This window comes from Chaetodon auriga, chromosome 13 (genome assembly GCF_051107435.1).
Source record: "Chaetodon auriga isolate fChaAug3 chromosome 13, fChaAug3.hap1, whole genome shotgun sequence".
Classification (NCBI taxonomy): domain Eukaryota; kingdom Metazoa; phylum Chordata; class Actinopteri; order Chaetodontiformes; family Chaetodontidae; genus Chaetodon; species Chaetodon auriga.
Window position 1 is genome coordinate 859,876 of NC_135086.1, and position 25,749 is coordinate 885,624.

Consider the following 25,749-nt stretch of genomic DNA (forward strand, 5'->3'; position numbering starts at 1 on the left):
GCCAGCGGCTGCAGATTAAGACTCACGTGAGCGCGTGCAGAGTCGCCATCAGCTGCTTGGGGGGGGGGGGGGGGGGGGCGTGGGAGTGCAGATGTGATATGTGTTGACACTTCAAAAGACATCCAGGATCAGAGCTGGAAGACGCTTTCATGATGCACTTCAGTCAATGTGGTGGAAAAACTCCCTCACAGACATTTCCATGTTTACTGCCGTCTGTCTGATCACAGCTCAATATCCCCAGAACCCGCAATCAGCGCGCTGCAGGCCGAGGCCACAAACAGGTTAATACCACGAGGCCGTAATTAAAGAACAAAGTGGCCGAGACCACACGAGGCTGCGAGGCTGCGAGGCTGCGAGGCTGCGAGGCTGCGAGCCGCAGGAACAGCACAAAGCTGAATTTTGAACGTTTGTCTTCAGAGAAAAAGATCAGCAGTTTGGAAATATGTGAAATGCTTTTTCTCTTTCTGGCAGTTGGATGAGAAGATTGACATCACATCCACATCTATGGTTAGCTTAGCTTAGCTTAGCATAAGACAGGAAACTGGGAAAACAGCTACTTTAAGTACAACAGTTACCATTTGAGATGATGGATGTTTTCATCAAGACAAACAGGAAAGAGGAAGAACACACAGACTCGTTGCTGTTCTCTGCTTTTATTTTGTCTTCCTGTCGAGCTCTTTGTGAGGATCTTAAATATTTTACAGAGCGAGAACATCAGTTCGGTTATTTACAAGATATAATAAATGAAGTACAACTCACAATGTCGGCTTGTGTTCTGAGTGCTGGAGGAGGAGGAGGAGGAGGGGGAGGAGGAGGAGGAGGAGGAGGAGGAGGGGGAGGAGGGGGAGCGACTACAGTTATTTTCCAGCTGTTCTGAGAGGAGGCAGCCGGCCGAACACGACTGTGACATCACAGAGAAACCTGTGTGGCGTGACGGCAGACTGAATCTACAGGAGCAACTGATGCAGAAGTCTCCGATCGACAGTGATCAGATGACTCAGACCAAATAAAAACACAGAAAGTCAAAAATCCAGTGTGTCCACAACTCAACATTCAAAGAAGAGAAAAGCCTAAAACAACGGAGCTGAAGAGCCGGACAGCGGCTCCGACACGACGACCTTCTGACCTTGCGGGTTTCTCGCCGTCCTGGTTTCGGCTTCAAAGAGGAACCAGATGAGACTCAGGAAGGACCGCAGACATCCAGTCCGCCCCCATTGGCTAACAACATAAAGCATGCTTCACTTCAGCAGGACGGGTCAACAGACCCCAACGACGTGGTGACGGCGGGAAGCCGTCGAGAAGAAGCACATGTGGTCACGACTCATCTTCAGGGAACAAAGTGAGCGTCTGTGTCCGTGGAAGCGAAGTGGACGCAGGAAGTCACACCGCGCTCACTGATAAGCGTTCGCTCGACTCCACGCCATCCCCGCGGGCTTTTCTCTGGGACGCTGAGCTCCACGACACGGCGAGTAATTCATTTGCCTTATTTAACAACGAAAGAGTCAAGATGAGTCGTCCGCGTCCGACGTGACCACACGTGAACTTCACCACAGCCGAGACGCCAGAACCGTCTATCGATAATCAATCGAGTCCGCATGTGTGCCCCGTTCAAAGCCGACCGCCACCTGAAGCTGAGCATCCGCGTCTCTGCAGTTCAGCTTTGACCGTTTTTAAGCTCTTTACATTTAAAAATGTCCTCGCGCTCAAAGACGCAGCAGCTGAGGACATTTTGTCTTTTAGTGATTTAATTGGATCAGCTGATCACGTCTCCCAGCAACGATTGGAGTGTAAACATTTCGTACCACTGGTGTCCTCTAATGTGTCCTCTGTCCTCTCAGAGCATCTTTAAACGTTGTTTCATCAAATTTAAGGGACAGTTTCCAGGTGTTCAGACTCTGAGGTTTCTGCCTCCACCGGCTGATGTCTTTATCATCATCATCATCATCATCATCAAAAACACACGTTAGCGACCTCTGAGTGTGACACCACAGCGGCCGAGACGTTCAGTGTCTGAGCTAAACACTAACGACCACCACGCCAACATGGCTTCATGTTTACCATGTTCATCACCTTAGTTTAGCTTGTTAGCATGCTAACGTTAGCTAATTAGCATCAAACACAAAGTCCAGCTGAGGCTGATGGGAATTTCATCAGCTCTGTGTCGTCACAGTTACGGCAGCTGATTGACACCTCAAAAGACTTTTGTCAGCGAGCAACAACAGGAAGTCCACTCACCTCCACCGTGATGGAGGCGGAAACCTCAAAGCCTGGACCAGCAGAGCTCAGAGGGGACGTGTCTCCAGGAGGTCTGCTGAACCAATTTAAAGATTTAAAGACCTTCAGCGTCCTCAGCCGCAGAGACGGCGTGGAGGCGTCTGTGGGGGCGAGCGGCGCTCTGAAGCGCTCTGTGGTTGGACAGCATGTTTGTGTGTGTTTGCAGCCGTCGGCTGACGTGTTTGATGAAATACTTCAGAGTTGAGCAGAGGAACAAATCTGTTCTTTATTCTGTTACAGTCCTCTTTAGAGACAACACACTGAAAGACGCTCATGCAGACGCTGCGTGTGTGTTTCCGGATCTGAATCCTTTTCCCGCCTTTCAGGCGTCGCGTCGCTTCCAGCTGACGTCACAGCACCGATCATTACTCATCTGAACTGAACTGAAAACACAAAGTCACGGCATTGAAATCGACAGCAAACTGAAGAAAGCTTCAGCTCTTTGATCAGGAGGAGGTGGAGTAACAGGCTGGTTCAGGGTGGAGGAGCTGAAGGAGGAACAGTTAACGTGGAGGTTTGTGCGCATTGACTCAAGTGCAACATAAGTTTGTAGGTTTGAGGAACCCTGGAGACAGGAGACGAAGGGTGGAGACAGGAGACACCTGTAGACATCACGCCATCACGCCACAGAGTAAACAGGAAATGTCTGGGTGGCTTCCTCTCAGCTGTTTGGGGGAGGAGTGGTGGGTCGCTGGGGGGGTCATAGGGGGAGTGTTTGGGGTGAGCAGGAGGTCTCTTAGATGGGCAGCTGGAAAGTGATGTCCACTTGAGCTTCTTTAGCCAGTGAGACGATTTCAGAAAGCTTGACAACCTGCGAGGACACGAAAGTTAGGACGGTGAGTTAGACAGAGCTGATGGCGAGCTAAGGCAAGCTAAGACGAGCTAAGGTGGGTTAAGGTGAGCTAATGCAAGATAAGGCGAGCTAAGGTGAGCTAACGCAAGCTAAGGCGCGCTAAGGCGAGCAAAGGCAAGCTCAGGCGAGCTATGGCAAACTAATCTGAGCTAAGGCGAGCTAACGTGAGCTATGGCGAGCTAAGATGAGCTAACGCAAGCTAAGGCGAGCTAAGGTAAGCTAACGTGAGCTAAGGCGAGCTGAGGCAAGCTAATGCGAGCTAAGGTGAGCTGAGGCAAGCTAAGGCAAGCTAAGACAAGCTAACACAAGCTAAGGCGAGCTAAGATGAGCTAAGGCAAGCTAAGGTGAGCTGAGGCAAGCTAAGACGAGCTAAGGTAAGCTAACGTGAGCTAAGGCGAGCTGAGGCAAGCTAATGCGAGCTAAGGTGAGCTGAGGCAAGCTAAGGCAAGCTAAGACGAGCTAACACAAGCTAAGGCGAGCTAAGACGAGCTAACACAAGCTAAGGCGAGCTAAGATGAGCTAAGGCAAGCTAAGGTGAGCTGAGGCAAGCTAAGGCGAGCTAAGGTAAGCTAACGTGAGCTATGGCGAGCTGAGGCAAGCTAATGCGAGCTAACACAAGCTAAGGCGAGCTAAAACGAGCTAACACAAGCTAAGCCGAGCTAAGACAAGCTAAGGCAAGCTAAGGCGAGCTAAGGTAAGCTAACATGTTTGATGTTTCAGCTGAACTCATCTTGTCTTCAGTCATTCGACACATTTTAAACGAGTCTCTAATGGACGTCACGCTGAACCCCGTAGGTTCTGTCCACTGACAGTTACAATAAAGTTTATTCAAACGAGCCAATCGCATCCTCAACGGTGTCGACAAAAACAGAGAGAGCGTGGTCAGACGGACGCCACGCTGCAGTTTAACAGACCAGGAGGTTCTGAGGTCTGTAGGTCAGGACAGGACGGGACAGTACATGTGACTTTAATGTCCACATACAGCACATGGTGTGTGTGTGTGTGTGTGTGTGTGTGTGTGTGTGTGTGTGTGTACCATTTTGGCGGCTTCGTCCAGGTCATCGCAGGCCAGGATCTTCAGCGGACTGGCAGCGATCAGAGCTTTGGCGTCGTCCACTCTCGTTCCTTCACAAACCACAAAATCAAAGCTGACTTTTAAAAACGTCCCCAAAAAACGTCCTCAGCCAACAAACCTGCTGGTGTCTGTCCAGCACACGTGGCCTCTCAGTGCTGCCTGCGTGTGTGTGTGTGTGTGTGTGTCGTACCTTGTAACCGGACCACGATGGGGATCTTGAGGTCCAGGTCTCTCACAGCCATGATGATGCCCTGAGCGATGACATCACACCTCATGATGCCTCCAAAGATGTTGACCAGGATGGCCTGAACCTGAGCGCCGCCACAACACACCATTCAGAACGCACAACATTAGCGATGCCGACCGAAGGCAAAGCTACGCTAACGTTAGCAGCGGCAGGCGTCGTCTTACCTTCCTGTCAGAGGTGATGAGTTTGAAAGCCTCGGTCACCTGATGCGCTGTGGCTCCTCCTCCTACATCCAGGAAGTTGGCCGGCGTGCCGCCGTGGAGCTTGATGATGTCCATGGTGGCCATGGCCAGACCCGCTCCGTTTACTACAAACAACCACAGACACTCGTCAGTCCACAGTGAGCAGGACATCAGGTTTGGAGTCCCGCTCTTCATCGACCCTCTGCGCCTTCCACGTTTCACTCACCCAGACAGCCGATGGTTCCGTCCAGGCCGATGTAGTTCAGGTCGGCCTTGGCGGCCTGCCGGTCCCGGGGGTCCTCCTGGGTCCAGTCCTGCATGTCGAACACCTTCTTCTGGCGGTACTCTGCGTTGGAGTCAAAGTTGATCTTGGCGTCCATGCACATCACTGGTGAGAGACGTGAGAGACGTTCATAAGTGATCAGTAAAAACGCGCCAAAATACTTATGAGTACCAAATACTCAAAATACCAGCACGCGTGCGTGCGTGCGTGCGTACCGATGCCGGAGGAGTCCTCCACCATGGGGTTGATCTCCACCATGGAGGCATCGTACTTGATGAACAGGTTGTAGAGTTTGACCATGTTCTCAGCCGCCTCGTCGACCAGCGCCGGAGGGAAGCCCATCTTCTGAGCCACCTGCAGAACACACCTCATTCATTCATCACCTGCTCGACATCAAGACATCCACCTTCTCCGACACGATGCTTCAAACTGCACTGAGACACGTGGACGTGGACGGACACACGTCCGAGTCGACTGAAGAGAAGAACTGAGCTTCAATCGGCTCGAACGTGAAGAGAACACGCTGACAAGAGGGATATGTGGAGGAGATACGATCACCATCATCACCATCATCATCATCATCATCATCACTATCATCATCACCATCATCACCATCATCACTATCATCATCACCATCACCATCATCACTACTATCATCATCATCATCATCATCATCACCATCATAATCATCATCATCATCATCATCATCACTATCATCACCATCATCATCACCATCATCATCATCACCATCATCATCATCAGTCTGACTTCATCAGCCCTCAATATTTGTAAACGTTTGTCCTTAAAGACAGAAGCAGCTTCTTTAAATCACGTCACGTCGTTTTGTGTCTCAGAGGACACAATAATGAATAAAGGAGTGAAGGGACGTGGATGGACCTCCATCAGAGGCTCCTGGGATCAGCGCCTCCTCTTCGTCCAACACATGGAGCGTCTGCTCTCACTACGACAGCCGACATGTTCAATATCCAGAAAACTAACGAGGACAAACGCATTCAGACGCGAACAGAAACCCTGAAATGACCGTTTCAGACGAGTTGGTCACTGAAGACAAACATTAGACACTGAGTCGAAGGACAGGACAGTCAGGACACGCAGCAGGAAGTGACCCCAGAGGACGCTCTGATATATCACTGCCTGTCCGGCTGTTTCAGCTAGCACGTTAGCACGTTAGCACACAGCTGAAGCTTGAAGACACTGAGTGACACGTTCTTTGATTTTAGCTGTTTTTGGTCTCCTGCAGCAGCTGAATCCAAAACTAGGAGCCAAACGAGGCTGAAAGGCTGCAGAGTCAGTCGACCTTCATCACCGAGCGCTGACAGAAAATCAGACCAGGACCGACCAGGACCAGGACCAGGACCAGGACCAGGACCAGTTCAAAGAACGGGCGAACACACAGATCCAGAGACTGATCAGAAACATGTTTAGGAGACGATTCAGGATCAAACCTTTGTTCAGCCTGTAAAAACAACACGAATGACGTCTGGAGCTCCAATCGTGAGACAGAATGAAGCTGAACACACACACACACACACACACACACACACACACACACACACACACACACACACACACACACAGCTGGAGCGTCTCCGTCTCTTATCGATCGTACCTTGACGGCCTGCTCCATCTTAATTCCCTCCACGATGTCGATGGGCTCCTTCACAATGGCGTCTGGATTTTCCGCTGCCACATCTTCGATGTTCACGCCCCCCTGCGAGCTGCCAATCAGCACGGGACCCTGCGGGACACCAGAGGGACAAAGAGGAGTTCAGCGCTCTGAGTTTCTGAACCCTTTCAATTATCTGTGGACGCTTCACGTCTTTGACTTTGAGCTTTGTCGTCGGTGGATCTGAAGGACTGCTTCCACCGACACGTCAACAGGACGTGAGAGACGGCGTCCAAAAACGACTCGTCCTCAGAGCTGTCCTGTTTGTTCTTACAGTCAGTGAACTTAATAAAACAGACCTTTTCCTCGGCAGCTGACCGCTGAACTGATGGTTTCAGCTCTCACGTTCTTCTTTTACCTGAAGACGTTCCACCTGTGATCACACGTCAGCACGAGGTGTCAGCTGAGCGAGGACGTCAAACCTGACAGGCCCTGACCTGCACTCAACTTTATCAACAAACAGAGCTGAACGGACGACGCTGTGCTGTGCTGCCATCTAGTGGACAAATTCAGAATGACCACGTTTAACCACAACGCATTCAGCCGCCCAGAGGAATGTTTTACTGTTATCATTAATAATAATATCATTGTTCTTATTGTTGTTGTTGTTGTTGTTGTTGTTGTTATGGTCTTTATTGAACTGGAGACAGACCCAAAGCCGACCTGCAGCTTCAGCTTCAGATGAATTACGCAGACTCACACATGCAGCTGACCAATCACAGCTTTTCTGGTGCCTGTGTGACCTCAGAGGCTGCACGCATGGTCACCATAGGTGTGCATAACCCCTCAGTGTGTGTGTGTGTGTGTGTGTGTGTGTGTGTGTGTGCGCGTGTGCGCTGCCTCACCTGGAAGGACCTCTCCATGGTGATGGCAAAGTAGTACTCTCTGCGAGGGTACCTGCGCTCGCAGATGAACACCTGGTTGCAGATACGTCCCGCCTCTCCAGTCTGTTTAGTGTACAGTTTTCGACCAATCATCTGGGACGAAATGTCACGGGCCTCCTCAGGCCTGGAGAGGAGGAGGAGGAGGAGGAGGAGGAGGAGGAGGAGGAAGGAAACAAAGACTGTCAGAAGAGCTGTGATCTGATCTGTTCACTGTTCACAGACAGAGCGAGCTCTGAGCTGAAGACGCTCTGTGGGGGGCATGGCGTCGGGTCATGTGACCTCATCAGAAAGGTCATCTGATCTGCCTATAACAGTAGACTGAGTGAGGCCGGAAGCTAAGAGCCGAAACAGGAAGTGGAACCAGCAGAAGACAGAAATCGACAGCAGAAGACCTCTGGACAGTTTGACGGATCACTTACGAGTAGACGATCCTCACGCCTCCCTTCAGGCCGCCCTCGAACGTCCCCTTCCCTCTGCCGCCAGCCAGCACCTGAGCTTTCACCACCAGGTCCTTTGAGCCTGACACACACGCACACACGCACAAGCACACGCACACATACATATTAAGGACACACTGTGATCCTGTGAAATCTGTTTTAATTCTTTCCAGTAGGCTTGTTCAGTATACCGGTACTAAATTGGTACCGGGGTACTGAGGCATTTAAAACGGTACTATACTGCGCTTGGATGGGACCGGTACCTTTTTTTTTTTTTTTTTTTAAACGTCTCCGCGTGACATCACCGCATTGTAATTTCAGCCGAGGCGAGCGATCCGGCGAGTGAGCGAGCGACCGAGTGAGCAGCGTGAAGCTGCAAACGGAGCAGGAGTCTGAAGACACAGAGAGAGATTGAGACCCCGTTTATACGAAGACGATTGCGAATGAAAACGACAAAATATTTTATCGGAAGTGCCTTTCGTTTACACGGCGACGGCGCCGTCGAGGTCTGAAACCGCAAAAATCTGAAGACGCCTTCCAGAGTGCAGAGTTTTGAAGACGACTCGGGTTGCGTCTCCGTCTAACGGCAAGAAGCGCAAAACTACGTCGCGTTACGTCACGTCGCGTCGCATAGCAACTACACCTTACGTCACACTCAACGCGCCAAGCCGGTAAAACAACAACAAACAATATGTCTGACTACGTGGATCCCACCGATGTTCAAGCTGTGCTAGCAGCTGTAGTCAACATACAAGAGTCATTTCAACAATTGTATAAATGTACACGGATACTACAGGCGAACAGAGACGTGTATACAATTACATGTGTCAAATTTTGGATGCCCCAACGTGTCGTAGGCGCTCTATCACAGTACCACCTTGCGGCCTGGCATGCATATCCAATCGAATTCGCCCACTTTTGCGTCTTCGTATAAACAAACAATTCCTGCTGAGAACGCTCGTCTAAACGTGGATAAAAAATTGCACTGCATTAGAAAAGCATGTCTTTGTGGTATTTTATTTACTGATGCATAGTTAGATTTTCCAATAAAATAAAGTCAATAATGACGTTTATTGTGTTTTCTTTTTATTTGGAAAAGTATTGAAAGTATCGAAAAGTATCGAAATACATTTTGGTACCGTTATCGATACCAAAATGTTGGTATCGTGACAACACTACTTTCCAGATTGACTTTCAGTTTTCCTGAATTTCGTGTTTTGTGAAGTGAAGCTCACTTCACTGATGTGTGTGACGATGACAATCAATAACATGAGCGACCTGAAGCCACCTGAAGCCACCTGAAGCCACCTGAAGCTGTGATGGACGAGCAGCTGAATGTGACGTGAAGCTGCAGCTGTACTCGTGATGAAGAAGCTCAAAGACGGACAGAAACTGTTGAACCCTGGTTGAACCTCCTTCTGTGCTTGAAGTATGCGAGCCGGCTGTCATGTGACACCTCTGAAGCAGGAGTCTATGTTTAGACCGAGCCCCCGACGCTGAATGCTTCAGCTGTTTAAACCCTAAACAAAGGTCACGAGCTGTCAGGAAACTCCTCCTGAACACGTGAACCAGGTGTGGAGCTGCGGCGCTCGGCGGTCGATACCGAAACGTGTTTGTGACAGCGAGTCAGGAAAGTTAGCATTAACGTCTGGTCCTGTAATTGTTCTCTGAGCAGACAGCGTCAGACAGCCTGTCTCAGGTGGACAGTCTGACTGTGGACTCACCGATCTGCTTGGCCACGGCGTAGGCCTCCTCGGAGGAGCTGGCCACCAAGCCGGCCGGCACGGAGATGCCGGCCTCCTTCAGCAGCCCGATGCTCATGTACTCGTGAAGGGAGAGGTTCCTCTGCTGCTGCAGGAGGGGGGGCTGCAGCTGGGACACGTGGCCTCCCAACAGACCCGAAGAACCACCGAGAACCTGGAGAGACAAGAGGAGGAGTGAGAGGAGGTCAGGTCCTTCAGGAGCCTGCTGAGGGAGAACTGATAGACCTGAAGCGTTAATCACGTTAGGCTTCACTTCCTGTTTGCTGTTTTTGTGCTTCACTCTTTATTTTCTCTTTGTTTGTAAAAAATCATCTTCTGACCTGAAGATTTCACGTCTGGCACATGTCGAGCAGCTACGGACACGCAGCCGAGGATTAACCACTGAATCTGATCACAGATCAGCCACTCTGCTCTCACAAAGAACCAATCAATAATCAATAACCTGCTTTTATCATCAGCAACCACAGATCAGCCGACCGTGAGGCTGCTTTCCATGCCGCATCACTTCCTGTTCATCCATCACAAAAACAGTCTGAACCCTGCGCAGCGATGGCGGACCCCACCAGTAACGATGAAGGCTGCTGTGTGCACAGATCCTCGTGTATGTTTCTGAATGTGTCCGTCCTGAGGACAGCGAGCGGCGAGCGGCGAGAGGCGGCGTCATCTGGAAAGCAGTCACGTTAAACAAAAACTCATCCTGAGCAGCAGAGGAAACTCCATGAAGGATATGAAACCAGGCCGGTGACGTTAAAGTGTTTCTCAATAAAACTCAGCCCAGTCAGCTAGACGTCTGATGTGTTCAGGAGAGCAAACACTGTGGGAAATCTGACCGCTGCCTCATCAGTTCACACACAAACAGCCTCACTGCAGCAGATGTTCCAACACGCCGTCTTTATTTCCTGTCTGATCGATGAATCCACTTTCAGCTTTAATCAGATTTAACGCTGACCTGATGGAGCAGCTGCTTCTGGTTCCTTCATCTGCTCACTTACTGCATCATGATATACAGTAATACTGCTTTTTTTTTAAGTTCTACTTACAAAACTTGCTGTCACGCTTGCACCAAATACTTCAATGAATGAAGTCGGGCCAGTGAGACGACGACACATGAGACGCCAGAGGTGGAGAGTACCTCAGTACATCTAGGCTAACACTTCAAGTACAGTTCTGAAGTACTTGTACTTTACCAGAGTCTCCTCTGCTGCACTGCTTTAATCTGACAGCTGCAGTTTAAGAACACAGTGAGAGTAGAAAATATTGCGAATGATTTAAGTAAATCTAACAAAGCAGCTTGTTTACACGGAAATACATCATTATACTCATCCTGTACTACAATATTATAATCCAGTATTTTACTGAAGAGGCCATTTCACCTGCATGACTGTACCTTTACTTGTTGCTGATGATACTGTAGTTTTAAGAGCATGACCTCCACTTGTTGTGGAGTACTTTTACTGCGTGGTATTACTGATTTTACTGCAGTAAAGGATCTACATACATACTTATACTTTCTAAACATATAAAAACAGTCAAATAAGCTCAGAAATCTGAGTGTCTGAATCAGTGTAACGCAGCCTGAAAACACACACACACACACACACACACACACACACACACAGAATGACTCAGGTGAGCGTCGGGCTTCACCTGAGGATCAGGTAGACATCAGCGCCTGTCAGCCGCTTCCTTGAGTTAACAGCCACAGATTTCAGGGCTCTGACTTGTTTGTTCATGGAAAATAAGGACTGAGTGACACCTCTTCTCACTATCACAGCAGCAGAACAACACGTGCTGAAAGCGTCCTCTGTCTGTCCTCAGCTGAGACCAGTTGTCCAGAGGACTTGTACAGGAAGACACAGCGGGACAGATGCGATGGCGCAGAGCTCAGCAGCTACAGACTGAGCTAGCAGCTGCAGGTGGAGGTCAACGAGCTACAGCTAACCGTGCTCCGTCACCTCCTCACACACCGGTTATAACGACCCACAGGTGACACAGAACCGGCTGAGCCCGGAGGACCGCGCGCACGTTCGCGGCTGCTTTCACGGACTGACTGACAGCCGCCCGCGCTAACGCTAGCTCCGCGCTAGTTAGCGCGTTAGCCAAAACAACAGGAGCTCCATAGAGACCATGCTAATGTCAGATTTGACCCTGTCCGTTTTTGTGAAGTCGCGGTCGTTACGGGGGGTGCAGCGCTGCCACACACACCTGCCCCGAAAGCCCGAGACCTTCGCTCGAACGTGGACACACACTCACCTTGGAAGCGGAGCTGATGGTGTTTCTGGCCCCTGAGTTCCTCAGGCTAGCCGTCAAACGGCCGCAGAACAGGGACGTCGCCATGTCTCCCTCTTCAGTGGAGTAATTAACGCGCATGCGTAGTGGACCTCAACGGCGGCCTCCCAGTGCCGCATTCAGACGCTGTCGGAGATAAGGGCTGTTCCTCAAAATGAACGCTCAAGAAGGCCCAAAAACAAAGCTGTTCTACATTCAGGTTACTGAAATGTGAAGTTTAGCACGAGGAGGAAATACAGCTGTTTAGAGGTGGCCGTAAAACACGATAATTATTGTCAAATCAGTCAAGATCCACCAACTTATTGAATCATCCCCCAGATGTTTGGGACACCTCTGCTCTTCATGTCGTTTGTGAATGTCAGCGGAGGCAGAAACAGCTGGACGCATCTGTCACCACAGTGGAAGTCATTTTCCTTCACACATCTGTTTGTCTGCATCAGGACTTCATCATGTACAACCTTCCCCTCCCTCCCACACACACACACACACACACACACTTTCTATTGTAAAAGTATTTATTTACAAGGCTGAGTCTGTACAGGCGTATTTACACACAGAGACATTTACAGTATTTGTCCACATGAGACACAAAGAGGAAGATACTTCAAACTGTCTCCGTGGAGAGGACATTTCTCATGACGGCTGTCTTCATGTGGAGTCGAGGACAGCTCATCTGTTTGTTTGTCCTTCTGTCTGTTCTTCAAATCACAAACTGCTGTTTAAACCTCGATCAGACTGTTCCACGAGGACACTGATGCCACTCACGTCTGTACGTCAATATGAAGCAGCCGATTAGCTTAGCTTAGCATAACGACAGGAAACAGCGAGCGCTGTCATCAGTTTGAAGCTGAAGGCCAAGAAATCCTCTGTCACGTAAACGCAGACACCTCTGAGAAAATCAAGAAGATGTCACGCATCAGCGAGCTCAGAGGCGGACTGTCACCTGGAGACAAAGCTAAGCTAGCCGCTTCCTGTCTTTAGGCTACGCTAACGGCTGCTGATGCACAGACAGATTAATCCCTCAAACTATGAGCCAGATTCTCTTCATGGAAACAGACGGGCTGGTGAACGATGCATTCGTGTCATTACGATCATCTTCAAACCTTCAACTGCTCGGCGCCTGGTCCAGAGCCCAGGACAGAGAGGACTCCTCCTTAGCCAAATGACAGGAAGTGAGCAGAGAGGCTGCTGTTAACAGTCCAGACACACACACACACACACACACACACACACACACACAGCATCTCAGTCGGAGTCGCTGCTGCTGCTGGACGAGTCGGTGGACATGGCCTCCACGTCGTCCTCGTTCTCTTTGTTGTGACCCGGAGGCTCCAGGCCGAAGTCGTTGCCGTGGTGAGGAGGCAGCATCCCCACAGAGACGTCCGAGGACTGCCAGGGGTAGTGAGGCGTAAGCACGTCTGACCAATCAGAGCAGAGACGCAGGTTATTCAGGCTAAGTCTGAGCAGCACCGTCACGCTGCGGCTGCAGAGACGCTCAGCGGCATCCTGACGGAGGACGACGCGCCGCAGACGTCTTGTTTTCAAATTCTAATCAAATATGATCATTGAACCTGGACACACTCACCTGGCAGCCTCCCAGCAGCCAGAGCGTCACCTGGCAGGTGTCCGTTCACGCCGTTGGTTGGCAGGTTGGCCATGTGACCCAGCATCCCGCTACGCATTTCCAGGTCAGTGGGGTAGGGTCTGCGTGGATCACCTGAGGACAACGTGTGTGTTACACCTCTGAACGCCACAGCATGTGTGTTTCTCCAAAAAGATCATTAATCATTTTCATAAAGTCAGCAAAATTACACCATTTATCACAGACAGGAAGATTTTCAAATTTCCAACAGTCCCTGAATGTACCATCCGTGACAAACGCAAGTCTCCTCTAAAACTCAGCCTGAGAGGGGCACATCGAGAAACCGTGACGGAGTCGACGCTCGACAGTCAGCTGACCACACGTCAGACGGACGGTTCGTGGAGGCCGTCCATCAGCGAGTGGAGACGTCCGTTTGTTCTGTCTTTTTCATTTCTGGCGTCATCACTGTGAGAAACAACGTGACAGAAACTCCACCCATCCGCAGCAGCAGGCGGTGGTTCCTACCTGGGACCCAGTTGAGCGGCGCACACACGGCGTTACTGGCGCTGATTCTGTGAGCGTACTTGATGATCTCCTCTGAAGAGATGCTTCCTGCACAGAACACAGAAACACACCTGAGTTCAGGGACGAGCCGTCACACAGACGCAGCAGATGTGCTGCACAGGTGTGGCAGCTCACCCTTCCTGGCTTTGTCAATGGATTTGAGTTTCTCCTTCGCCTGGTAAACAGCCGTGGCCTGAAAACAAGAGGAGGTGAAGTGAGTTTGCTTTTGGTACACAGCTTCCATGTTTTTCCATTTGTGACGGTGCTGACGGTGTCCTGCAGTCCGACGAGCACCACCCACCAGGATGTGTTCAGCCTCCTTCAGCTGTTTCTGCAGCTGCTGGATGTCGCTGTCTCTCTTCTCCACCTCCTTCTCCAGCAGCTGCATCTCCTGGTGCACCTTCCCCTGCTGCTGCGCCACCTCCATCAGCTCCTGAAACTCCCGGTCCCTCTGCACCAGCAGCTCCAGGATCTGAGGACCGCACACAGTGGCTTGGTATGGATGGGATCAGTGTATTACCGGGATGTGCTAGGTGGAGAGTGAGTGAGTGAGAGTGTGTGTGTGTGTGTGTGTGTGTGTGTGTGTGCGTGTGTGTGTGTGTGTGTGTGTGTGTGTGTGTGTGTGTGTGTGTGTCACCTGGGTGTCCTCTCCGGGCTGAGGCAGTTTCTGACTCCTGGACAAAGCCAACATCTCGATCAGCTCCCTGAAACACACACAGAGGGACTAGAAGCAGCGGCTAATGTTAGCCTGGAAGCTAACAGCTGCTTCTCAGGCTTCGAGCCGCCGAATAAACTCTGAAACTCAACAAACATCCAGCGCGTCAAAAACTCTGCAAACAGCACAGAAACTTCACACTTTACCGGGATAAAACCTCCAAATCGTCCAGCACAGACAGCAGCCGCTCTTTCGTTGATTTCTCTGCCGCCACCGCCATGACCGCTTCACGTCGTTTCTGCGCAAGACAGGAAGTGATGTTTCACGTAACTTCTTCTTTGAGCTTTATGGCAGCTGGCATCCTCACTGCAGCACTACTGCCACCTTCCGGTGTTAACTAACTCCTACAAGTACATTTACTAAAGTACTGAAATGAGAACGTTGTCGCAGTACTTCTGTTTTACTTGAGTATTTCCATTTTAGGCTATTTTCTTCTTCTACTACAATAAACTTCGGTATTTTCTGTTCCATTGAAGGTATCTGACGGTTTTTCTTATTTAAAAAAGAGAATTTTACATTGTAGAACTATCCGAAGCTTTTGAGCTTCAGCGTTTTCTTCAACATGAGCCGAAGATCAAACCATGGACCACCTGCTCCACCTGCTCCACCTGCTGTGTGATGGGCTCACGCTTCCATCAGCTTACGCCATCAGAGACGAGCTCCACCTCCACCAACTACAACAGTAAAATTCAGCTATGTATAATAAATGTGCAGTATGTTTGTACATACGGCGCAATATTAACATACAAGGGAGTAAACATGATAGAAATGGAGATGAAGACTTTGACATATTACTGCATAACCTCATAAAAGCACATATAATAATCTAGTAGTAATATGGCTTGTCATTTAGTAATATAAGTAGTATAATACACAAATATTCAAAGATATTCTATTTGGGATTCTACTGCTTTCGAGCCACTGTCACATTATTACTTTATTTTATTTCACTTTCTTTATTTCACTTTTACTTTCTTTACTTCACTGTCTTTGCTTTTACTTTCTTTGCTTTGTCTGTCTGTGTTCGGGGGATACACAGCCGACATCTGGCAACCATTCCCACGGGCCGTGGAGTTTTGTTGACGGTCGCCTGGAGCGGCTGTGGAAGGACTCGTCAAGTCAGCTGTAGACATGCAGGGCTTTACCGGAACATCTGTGTGATCCACTTCAAAATAAGAGCTTGTAAATTCATCGCTCAACACTTGTCCCAGAGGACAGTTCCTCCTGATTTATTTAGAAAAAGGTCCTTTGCTCAAACAACAGTGAGAAAACACTAAAGTTTTTCTTTTGCCACTTGTGGTCCTCGACTTTACATAATTAAAGAAATAGTAATAGTAATGGTCATCAGTGACAGGATGCTACATTCTAAGTGTGTGAAGGAGCGGTGTCGCAGGTCATTCCTCCCTGCAGCTGTCAGACTGTACAATAAAAACTGCTCCAAGTAATCAGTGCAGTAGTCTGTGCAATAAACATGTACATAACAGTCTGTAAATACTATTTACAATTTCTTACTTTTTTTTAATTTTTATTTTTATTTTTTTTTTACAATTTCTTACTTTTTATTTTTATTTAAAAGTCTCACTCTTTTGTATATATACTGATGTTGTTTTTAATTTCTTCTTATATTAATCTGCTCAACTGATGCTGCTGTAATCTGGAATTTCCCCTCACGGGACAAATAAAGGAATATTGAATTGAATTGAATTGAAATTAATTGAAATTAATTGAAATGTCTTAATCTGAAACATGTAGCTACAAAAGAGCAGAAGGTTAGATTAGCTTAGCATAAAGACTGGAAACTGAGGGAAACAGCTAGCCTGGCTTTGTCTGAAAGAAACCAAATCACTTATTAAAACGTCATATCTCATTTGTTTAATCCATAAAAAATGATTTTTAAAAGGATCATCACGGGGTTTACATGCTGACAACCAGTGGAGACTCCAGGTTAGTTAGCATTTATGCTAAGATAACTGGCTCTGGCTACATGTTTAGCTCACATGTGAGAGACTTTCACCAAGAATGTGAGGAATTCGTTTTACTACAGTGTCAAACTATTTCTTGGATTTAAACATGCCTCAAACAAAATAATGAAGGAAAAAAAGACTCATTTCAGGTGTGGACAGGTAGGACTGAATGAACCTATCAGAGGCCTCCAGGGCAAAACAAATAAGGTACCAGACGACAGGTAAAAAGACCAGTTGAGTCAGGCCCCTTTCATCATATCAGCTTTAACCATGCACCGCTCCAAACACATCACAGTGAGCACACGGTCAGTTTGGGGCCTTTTGGGCCCCCTGATGGTTTTGTCTGGTCAGTAATCCAGTTCAGCATATGGAGGGAAACTGGTCATACTGGGACAGGAAGAGGAAAGAGAAAACAGACTTACCCAAACTACCCAAATGTTTATGAAGTAGTTAATAGTTGTTTCACCTCCACCAGCTACAACATGAAATCAAAAAAATAATAATATATAAGGACACAGCACTGACAGGAGCCACTGCTGCACAGAGTACTTTTACTTTTCAATGCAGTACCTTTACTAATGATGTAGTATTTTTGGAGCATTAGTTCCATAAATATTTGCAGAATATCCTTTTTCTTCTGATTACCAGTAGCAGCTAATCGAAATATATAATTCACTGTTTTTTTACAATGGGAGAAAATTACTATTGAGCAGAATGAAGTTGAAGTTATTGTTGGTTCGGCCTCCAGCAGCTCAGGTTTTTCCTTTTAAAAATTAACTGTCCACCCCTGCTTTGGTCATTTTACTGAAGGTAAAGATCTGAGTAGTTCTTTCACTGCGGCTCATCCAGGAAGTTGCCAGGTTTCGACAGTTATGCTTTTATTTTGATCATAAACAGGAAATGCGGTTGTACGTCTCGGTCCACCTTGACACCGCATCGATCACAACAGATCGGACTTGGCTGGAGAGGAGTGCGAGTACTTTTACTTCAGAGCAAATTCTCTCTGTTTGTTTGTGTTTCGCAGTTTTTCATTGTGTTTTTTCCCGCTCGGAGTTTCTCAGCGTCTCTTCCAGGATGGTTAAAGTGTCTTTTAACTCGGCCTTGGGACAGAAAGACGTGAAAAAGGACGTGGAAACTCTTCTTACCGAGGAGGACAAAGTGAGTAAAAATGGCTAACAGCTAGCTGAAGTTAGCTTCCAGCTCGATGAAGAACACGCAGTTTGTTTGTTTCCGTGTTTTTTAGCTGCTGCTCGTTTTCTGTCAGATGTTTAAAAACCATCAGGACTCAGCTGAAAGAAGCTTCAGAAGATGTTTAAAGTCAGCTTTTTCTCTTTTATCTTGCCGTTATTTAAGCTGTGAGTTTGGCCACTTCCTGATGCGACGTTAAAGTCGATTTGACGAAAATAAATGAAAACAGTTCCGTGTTGGTTTTCTGTTTCTGCTCTGACGTGAACATTTCTCATGTCGTTTCTGTAGTTTTGGGTCAGTTTTTCTGTCTGATCAAAGAGTTGAAGCTCAGTGTTCAGATCAGACCCATAAAAACACTTTATGGCACAAACGGAAACTTTCTGCAACTGGAAAGAGTTTTAGAATTTCTGAATTTTACTCGAACACCTGAACGTTACACTGAACAAATTACTGCCGGTAACTAATTAACTAAATCCAGTTTAAAGCTCAAAACGTCTCATCTGCTGTCAGTGGAGATGTAACTAAAACAGTATGATAATACCTCGTTATGAAGGACACGATACGATATTTAAAAAACAGGAACGAAGAGAAATGAGTTGAAAAATGCTCTTCATTAATCAGTTAGCGTATACAGCGTTTTCTGTTCATTATTTTTTTTACTTTCCTTCCTTCATAAAACGAAATGAAAGCATGAGCAGAAACTGTCCTGAGTGGCTGATCCAGGGTCAGTTTCAGAGCAGAGTCGATGCAGCAGCCCATCAGGTGAACACGTCCAGGATCAGTCTGTGCGCCGCCGGCTCAAAGTGTGTCTTCATCTGTGGGGACAGTCCTCTCAGCGGGGCGTCCACATTTCCTGTAAACACAGCGACATCGTGACGGTCGTTGTCATTCTTCGTGTCGAGATCAAAATTCAGCCCTGGAGTCCAGCGCGTGATTGGACGAGAGGCTGCGTCTGTAGGGCCGAACCTTTCATTCCCATTGGCTGCTCCTCACGAGCAGCGAGCAGCCGCTGAAGTCGACTCTCTGTGGTCACTGAGAGGCTCTCTGCTTCTCTGAGGCTCTGAGTCTCTTCAGCTTTGTCTCCTGGTCCAGAGCTGCTGGCACTGAGCCACTGAAGTGTGGTCTCGGCAGACTTGAACACTTTGGCTCCAACGTGTCCCCTAACCTGCGAGATCCATCATGGACCACAGAGGACGGCCTTCAGTCTCCGGCTGTATGTCCACCGATGCATCTGTTGTTTCTTCAGCTCTGGACTGTTGTCGGGACGCCGAGCTCCAGAAGCTTCTTTCAGCCTCCTTTGGTCTGGATGAAGCTCTGAGCTTTCCTGTTTTTTTTTTTTTTTGTTTTTTTTAGCTCTAAACATCTGTCCACCGTCTGCTAGAGCTCTAAACATCTGTCCACCATTTGTTAGAGCTCTAAACATCTGTCCGTCTTCTGTTAGAGCTCTAAACATCTGTCCACCGTCTGTTAGAGCTCTAAACATCTGTCCACCATCCGTTAGAACTCTAAACATCTGTCCATCTTCTGTTAGAGCTCTAAACATCTGTCCACCGTCTGTTAGAACTCTAAACATCTGTCCACCGTCTGTTAGAACTCTAAACATCTGTCCACCGTCTGTTAGAACTCTAAACATCTGTCCATCTTCTGTTAGAGCTCTAAACATCTGTCCGTCTTCTGTTAGAGCTCTAAACATCTGCCCATCTTCTGTTAGAGCTCTAAACATCTGCCCATCTTCTGTTAGAGCTCTAAACATCTGTCCACCGTCTGTTAGAACTCTAAACATCTGTCCACCGTCTGTTAGAGCTCTAAACATCTGTCCATCTTCTGTTAGAGCTCTAAACATCTGTCCACCGTCTGTTAGAGCTCTAAACATCTGTCCACCATCTGTTAGAGCTCTAAACATCTGTTCATCTTCTGTTAGAGCTCTAAACATCTGTCCACCGTCTGTTAGAGCTCTAAACATCTGTCCACCGTCTGTTAGAGCTCTAAACATCTGTCCATCTTCTGTTAGAGCTCTAAACATCTGTCCATCTTCTGTTAGAGCTCTAAACATCTGTCCGTCTTCTGTTAGAGCTCTAAACATCCTCAATGTCCTGCTGACAAACAAACAAACGAACTGGACTGAAATCATAACCTCCTCGGTGGAGGTGATGAAGTTTGGTCTTTGAGCTGTTCAGTTTCTGACCTTCTGCAGATGAAGAAGAAGCTTCCTGTCATGAATTACCTCCTGGAGGAGTCCTGGAGGAGTTTTCCAGGACTGAAAAGTCTGGGGAAACATTCAAAGCTGAAAGAAGTCACTCAAACATGAACAGAGATCAGAGCTTTTTGGTCTGTGGTGGTTTCTGAAGGCTGCGACGGCCTTCAGCGTGTCAGACGTGTTGAAGTGGTGAAGAATCTGGATGAATAACTCGTCCCTTCAGACTGACGGAGGCCTGCAGCTGCGGAGGCGCGGCGTCTCTCCGGGCGAAGCCTCGTAAAAACTCCACCCTGTTGTGAAAGAAGCTGCTGTCTTTGTGTTTGAGGCTCTCAGAGGACGTTCAGGTGAATCTGGGTAAACAGGTTTCCACAGAGCTCTGAGGTTTCTTCTGTTCTTCTGATGCATATCTGTGCTTGTTGTGGCTGCGGACGGTGGGGGTGGTGGAGGTGGTGGAGGTGCCTTCAGCCTGATGATAGTTTGATCTTAATGTTTTCCTTCAGCGGGTTAAAGTGGATGCAAGAGCAGCACATTGTGATCTTCCTCCATGACGAAGGAAGTGAAACTTTCTTTCTTTTCTTCTCCTGCGTTCATTGGAAAACATCAGACGTGAGTCATGTGACCTTTGTACTGCGCAGCTATTTTTCATTTGTCATTTCTGTTTATTGATTGATGTTTCAGTCGTTTGCTCCGTTAGTCCTTTAGTCTGTAAAATGTCGAAAAAATGTTCTGCTTCAGGGGTTTCGTGGTGTTCGTGTTGACGTGTCTGTTTGTGTTCGCTTTGGTTTTTACGCTCCAACGGATCAAATAATTGATTTGTGTTGTGATTGACGGGAGGAACAGACAAATGAAAATCACCTGCGGACGGCCTGTCTTTAACTTGGGCTGAGGTCTCAGCTTATGAGCGGCAGGTTCAGGCTGCACCTTCTCCAGGTTACAGGTGAGCGCTCAGGTTACAGGTGAGCGCTCAGGTCGCGTTGCGAGGTGACAGCGAGGTGCGTTTGGTGCTCAGTTGAGGTCACTTCCTGTTTCAGTCCTGAACTGTCTTCTTTTCAATTTGTGCTGTCGAGTCTCAGAAACTGTCGCTGTTTTAAACTTTATTTAAACACAGACACAAACAGGAGCAGAGTGCAGGTAGGACGTGGACTGAAACTGAGAGCTGCTTTAATGACGTAAACAGAGCTGAAATACAAACACTGCAGTGTCCTGAATACTTTGATGAATATGTTGAAACCAGAGCTGTCAGTGCTGGAGTCTGATTGACACCAATAATCAGTCGATCGTTTGTTCTTTAAAGTCAAATCAGAAGCTTCAAGTTTTGGTCTTTTAACGTCAGAACAGAGAAAACTGCTCAGAGGTGTTTCAACCAATCAGAGAAATCCAGTCAAAACACTTCATGTATGGAGCTTTGACCACCAACGTTTGATGACAGTGAGCCATCAGTCAATACGTGACTCCACGACTGTGGTTTTGGGTGTTGGAAGTTGATTGATTGATTGATTGATTGATTGATTGATTGATTGATTGATTGATTGGCAGAGAGCAGTCAGCACTGGACGATCAGAGAATCTTCTCTGTTGAAGGATCAGCTGATCAGAGTGATCGTCAGCGGGGCGATTGTTTCTGATCCATAATCCATATCCATGTTATCGGTGTGTGTGCGGTGGCTGTGCCGTCGTCTGGGTCGTGGTCTCGCTGGCAGACTCTGGTGGCTCAGACGCAGCGACGGGGTTTCATGTTTTTGGGTCAGTGTTCGGTCCTGGAGGATCCGCCTCGAGCTGCCGGGTGACTTCACCGTGTTTCTGTTATTCCTCGTGTTGGCACCTGTGCAGGTGACTCCTCAGGTACCGCGGGCCGTGCACCTCCGCAGGGTTTAACCTGAAACCATTAACGGATTAACAGTCGGTCTTAAGGCGCCTCGTGTCCTCCTGCTGCAGAAATGCTGGACAGCTGAGTGAAGCGTGTGGTCGGGTGGAGCTGCTGTCTGATCCAAAGATGGAAATTAATGGAAATGATTTCCACCTGCGGCTGCAGAGACTTCGTGTATTCAGATCAGCTTCACCTCCGTTTGCTGCCCGAGCTTTGACAAACACAGAAACACCAGCGAGCCGCGTCCCTCAGACCAGATCCTGATCCTGGTCTGCCCCGAGCCGTCGTCTGAGGCGGACCACCTGAACAGGATTATGGTTTAATCTGTCAGACTCATCCGGAGGGCTTGAGCTGCCTCCTGCAGGGTGCAGCCGCTAAAACTCAAGAAGAAGAAGAAGAAGGAAGATTAACCGTCTGATCAGACCCCCCCCCCCCCCCCCCCCCCGACATTTTCAGTCAGTGGATAATTGATGATTAGTTGCAGCTGATTTAGCTCCACGTTGTCGAGTCCTGTTGACTCTGCTCAGTGTTTCAGTAGAACATCTAAAGTCTTGTTCTTGTTCTTCTGTCGTTGTGGGTTCCTCAGAGGAACCAGGAGCTCGTTCTGTCTTTCTGTCCTGAAGTCTGGAGGTGACTCTCGGACTCCGCCCGGGGGGACGTGGTCTCCAGAGCTTGTGACAGGCTGAACCGTCTGATGGACAGTCGGTGTGGCGGCGCCGCCTCAGCGAGCTCAAAGCTCAGGATGGAGTTTCATGTGGATCCGCTGAGTGACGGCAGCGTACCTGAACCAGGTTTAGGATGAGGGGAAGCGGAGGCCGGTCACACGCCTGCACGCTGATTATTGATGAGAGCAGTTTAACGAGTCTCCGTGAGAAAACCATCAGCACACGTATGGATCGATCGATTGATTGAAAAAGGAAGTACTTGTTAGCTGCATCATGAACATATTCAGGCCAGAAGCTCCCAGAAGCCCCTCTGACTCCACTGACAGGAGAAGAGCTGATGATCCAGACTCACACTCCGTCCAGGTTCCAGCTGGTCCTCAGACCGTGTCAGGATCCGCTCTGTGGGTCCATCACAGGTTTGAAGCCTCAGCACCTTTTGATCCGCAGCGTTTCTGACAGGGCACGTTGTTTCCGCTGAGTGACGGCAGCGTACCTGGCCGTGTTGACACACAGGTGTGTTAATGAGGGGCGTGTGCCGAGGCGCCGCTCGCCTGCAGGCCTGTCCAGGCTTGTTGTGAAGCTTGTTGTGAAACAGAAGACGGCTGCTTCTGTAACGACAGTTTGAATCCAGTTTAAATCCTGGACCGGCCGACCCGTCCACAAAACAAGATCTGAACCGCCACCAGAGACCATGAAGCAGAGACGCTTCAGAGACGCTTCAGGCAGTCCCCCACAGAGACCAGGACCAGGGCCGTTAGCTCGGTGGGTTAGCATGATGCTAATGATGTGAACGTCTCATGTCTGACTGTCTGTCCACAGAGCTGTGTGTTGGCCTTTGTCTGTGTTTGTGCTCGTGTATTTGAATGTGTGTACTAGTACTCTGTACTGCGTCCGTGTTGACAGCTGTGTGAATCTGTGTGTGAAGCTGATTCTGGATCAGTTCAGCTGCTCCTTCACTGCCGCTGCTCTGTGCTGCTCTCTTTGGATCAGTTGTGTCTCTGGGGCTCTGACCTCTGGACCTTGTGTTTCGTTGGAGCTGGTGTACCTGTGCCGTCCCACCTGTGCCGCCCTGTGTTTGTGTGCTGGCTGCGTCACCTGCCTGACAGGCACGGTTCAGGGCCAGGAAGCGTCTGAGCGCTGACCTGTGATCAGCAGAGACGAGCTGAGCTGCACAGCTGGTGGAGGAAGCGTTCCCTCAGTGTTGGCGTCAAAGAGCGGGCTTCGCTGCTCCTCCTGCTTCCTCTTCCTCCTTGTTTTTAATCTAACCAAACGCTCCCTGCTTCCTCTTTCCGCGACGCTCCTCCTCGCTCGGCCGGCTCGCCGCCCGTCAGACCAGCGTCACGCCGTTTGGCTTCGAGCTCCGCTGTCCTAAACAGAGGTGACGGCTCAGAAAACGGAGGTCGAGGCGTTCTGTCCCATTTTACTTCAGAGCAGGAAATGCTGAGTCATGCTCCACACGGCGCTGCTCCACTGACCAATCAGAGACTGAGGCCTGAGACGCCTTAAGACATCAGCTCTGTTTGTTATGACTGTGGTGTCTGTTTGTTATTATCTGTGGCAAAAGGACGTTTACATGAACATCACCATCACCATCATCTTCATCATCATCATCACCATCGCCATCACCATCGTCTTCGCCTTCGTCTTCGTCTTCATCTTCGTCTTCGTCTTCATCACCACTCGTCAGTGTGAATGATTTAGTGCGTTAGCAGAGCAGAGGGCAGATAGTTCAGCCTGCAGCTTCCTGTCAGACTCTTCCTGCTTCAAACTGTTTGTTCAACGCTCAGGAACAGGAGGAGGAAGTGTGTGTGTGTGTGTGTGTGCGTGTGTGTGTGTGTGTGTGTGTGTGTGCGTGTGTGTGTGTGTGTGTGTGTGTGTTGGTGTTTTTTCAGGTTCGCTCGCCCTCCATCAGTCAGACAAACAGAATTTAAAGATCTGTGATTGGATGTTTCACACCAAAGTGCATCCTGGGAGTCGTAGTGAGCTTCTTGCTGTTTGTTTTTTACTTTGGACTTTAATCAGATGTTTTGTCTCCCGGCGTCCACCAGGACGGCTTCACGGTAAAGAGCTTTAACGAGTGCATTGATTATTGGATCATTGACATTCTCTCATCTGTCAGTCAGATTGAATCGTCTGACTGAAATCTGAAGACGCTCGTTTCTCTTTCCTGTCCTTTGATGACTGATCATCAGCCTCTGAAGTCAAAATGTCTTCAGATCTGTCAGATGTGACGTTCTGTTCCTCCTTAAATGGGCGTGGCTCTGTCTGAAGGCGCTCTGGGACTCTGTGGTGCTTCTCATGAGGACGAAGGTGAAGATGTTGTCGAGGAACAGATTCGTGCTGCGCGAAGCGTTTCAGGAAGTGAGAGTGAAAGTAAACGGCGAAGGTTTTATTCTGCTGAACCTCAGCGACAGAGACGACGCGTCAGAGGACACAGAGACAGCTTCAGGTTAATGAGTCAGTCTGTCCCCGTGAGAGGAGGACGTGTCCAGGCCCGTCCTGAAAGACGCCGGCCAGAGTCCACCGCTGACGTTTGACTGCTGATAAGCCCCAATGTTTACCCACAATCCTCCTTTCCTCTAAGATCAAAGTCTCAAGCTTCTGCAAGAAAAACACACGCGCACACACACACACACACACACACACACACAGAGAAATCTGCTGGCCCTTTAAATTAACTCACAGGTTTGTCTCCTTTGGATTGAAGCTAGCGTCTGATAGCTCCCATCAGTGGCACATAAACACACACATACACACACATACACACACACACACACACACACACACACATTGACAAAGTGAGCGAATGTCTGAATTGTGATTTTCTTTCACCTCATTGGTCAGCTGATCAGGTGTTGATCATGTGATCGACGGACCAGCTGGTTAAATAACCGTCTTGTTGTGTCCCGCAGGATGCCGAGGCCGCCCTGCCGGTGCGTCACCAGTCCCGGGCCTGGTGCTGGTGCATGTGCCTGGGCCTCGCCCTCATGCTGTCTGGAGTGGTGGTGGGAGGAGCTTACCTGTACCGCTACTA

General features: G+C 48.7%; 3 protein-coding genes across 5 annotated transcripts in view; 1 reads left to right on the forward strand and 2 right to left on the reverse strand.

Annotated features, from left to right (window-relative positions):
• Positions 1-639: 639 nt before the first annotated feature.
• Positions 640-12,066, reverse strand: sucla2 (succinate-CoA ligase ADP-forming subunit beta). The gene is made up of 11 exons (XM_076746979.1): positions 11,939-12,066; positions 9,647-9,839; positions 7,905-8,004; positions 7,447-7,609; positions 6,545-6,673; positions 5,130-5,268; positions 4,858-5,019; positions 4,614-4,756; positions 4,393-4,513; positions 4,164-4,252; positions 640-3,085 (listed from the first exon to the last, which is right to left on the reverse strand). The coding sequence occupies exons 1-11, from the start codon at positions 12,053-12,055 to the stop codon at positions 3,011-3,013; spliced, it is 1,431 nt and encodes a 476-aa protein (XP_076603094.1). The 5' UTR covers positions 12,056-12,066; the 3' UTR covers positions 640-3,010.
• Positions 12,067-12,471: 405 nt separating this feature from the next.
• Positions 12,472-17,240, reverse strand: med4 (mediator complex subunit 4). Of its 2 annotated transcripts, XM_076746171.1 has the most exons (9): positions 17,222-17,240; positions 14,982-15,073; positions 14,758-14,824; positions 14,422-14,592; positions 14,256-14,313; positions 14,082-14,168; positions 13,560-13,691; positions 13,190-13,392; positions 12,472-13,127 (listed from the first exon to the last, which is right to left on the reverse strand). In XM_076746171.1, exons 2-8 carry the CDS (start codon positions 15,053-15,055, stop codon positions 13,220-13,222), a joined length of 762 nt encoding a protein of 253 aa, XP_076602286.1. In that variant the 5' UTR covers positions 15,056-15,073; positions 17,222-17,240; the 3' UTR covers positions 12,472-13,127; positions 13,190-13,219. The 2 variants fall into 2 exon arrangements, with proteins under 2 accessions (XP_076602286.1, XP_076602285.1); XM_076746170.1 differs by having other exon boundaries at positions 12,472-13,392.
• A 487-nt stretch (positions 17,241-17,727) lies between these two features.
• Positions 17,728-25,749, forward strand: part of LOC143330395 (integral membrane protein 2B-like) — a 13,470-nt gene continuing 5,448 nt past the window's right edge. Inside the window, exons 1-2 of one of the 2 annotated variants that reach the window (XM_076746954.1) lie at positions 17,728-17,957; positions 25,628-25,749. The exon at positions 25,628-25,749 is cut by the window's right edge and continues 49 nt beyond it. In XM_076746954.1, coding sequence (XP_076603069.1) covers positions 17,874-17,957; positions 25,628-25,749 — 206 coding nt within the window. In that variant the 5' untranslated portion in view covers positions 17,728-17,873. The remainder of the gene's footprint in view (positions 17,958-25,627) is intronic. The other variant, XM_076746955.1, reaches the window with a different exon arrangement.

Coding starts and splice junctions, on each gene's coding strand:
- med4 (XM_076746171.1), bottom strand. CDS start 15,055: ATGGCGGTGGCGGCAGAGAAATCAACGAAAGAGCGGCTGCTGTCTGTG. Junction 14,825..14,981: donor GATTTGGAGGTTTTATCCCG/GTAAAGTGTGAA, acceptor TGTGTGTTTCAG/GGAGCTGATCGAGATGTTGG. Junction 14,169..14,255: donor CATTGACAAAGCCAGGAAGG/GTGAGCTGCCAC, acceptor TGTTCTGTGCAG/GAAGCATCTCTTCAGAGGAG.
- sucla2 (XM_076746979.1), bottom strand. CDS start 12,055: ATGCGCGTTAATTACTCCACTGAAGAGGGAGACATGGCGACGTCCCTG. Junction 5,269..6,544: donor AGATGGAGCAGGCCGTCAAG/GTACGATCGATA, acceptor TGTGTTCTGCAG/GTGGCTCAGAAGATGGGCTT. Junction 4,514..4,613: donor TCATCACCTCTGACAGGAAG/GTAAGACGACGC, acceptor GGCGGCGCTCAG/GTTCAGGCCATCCTGGTCAA.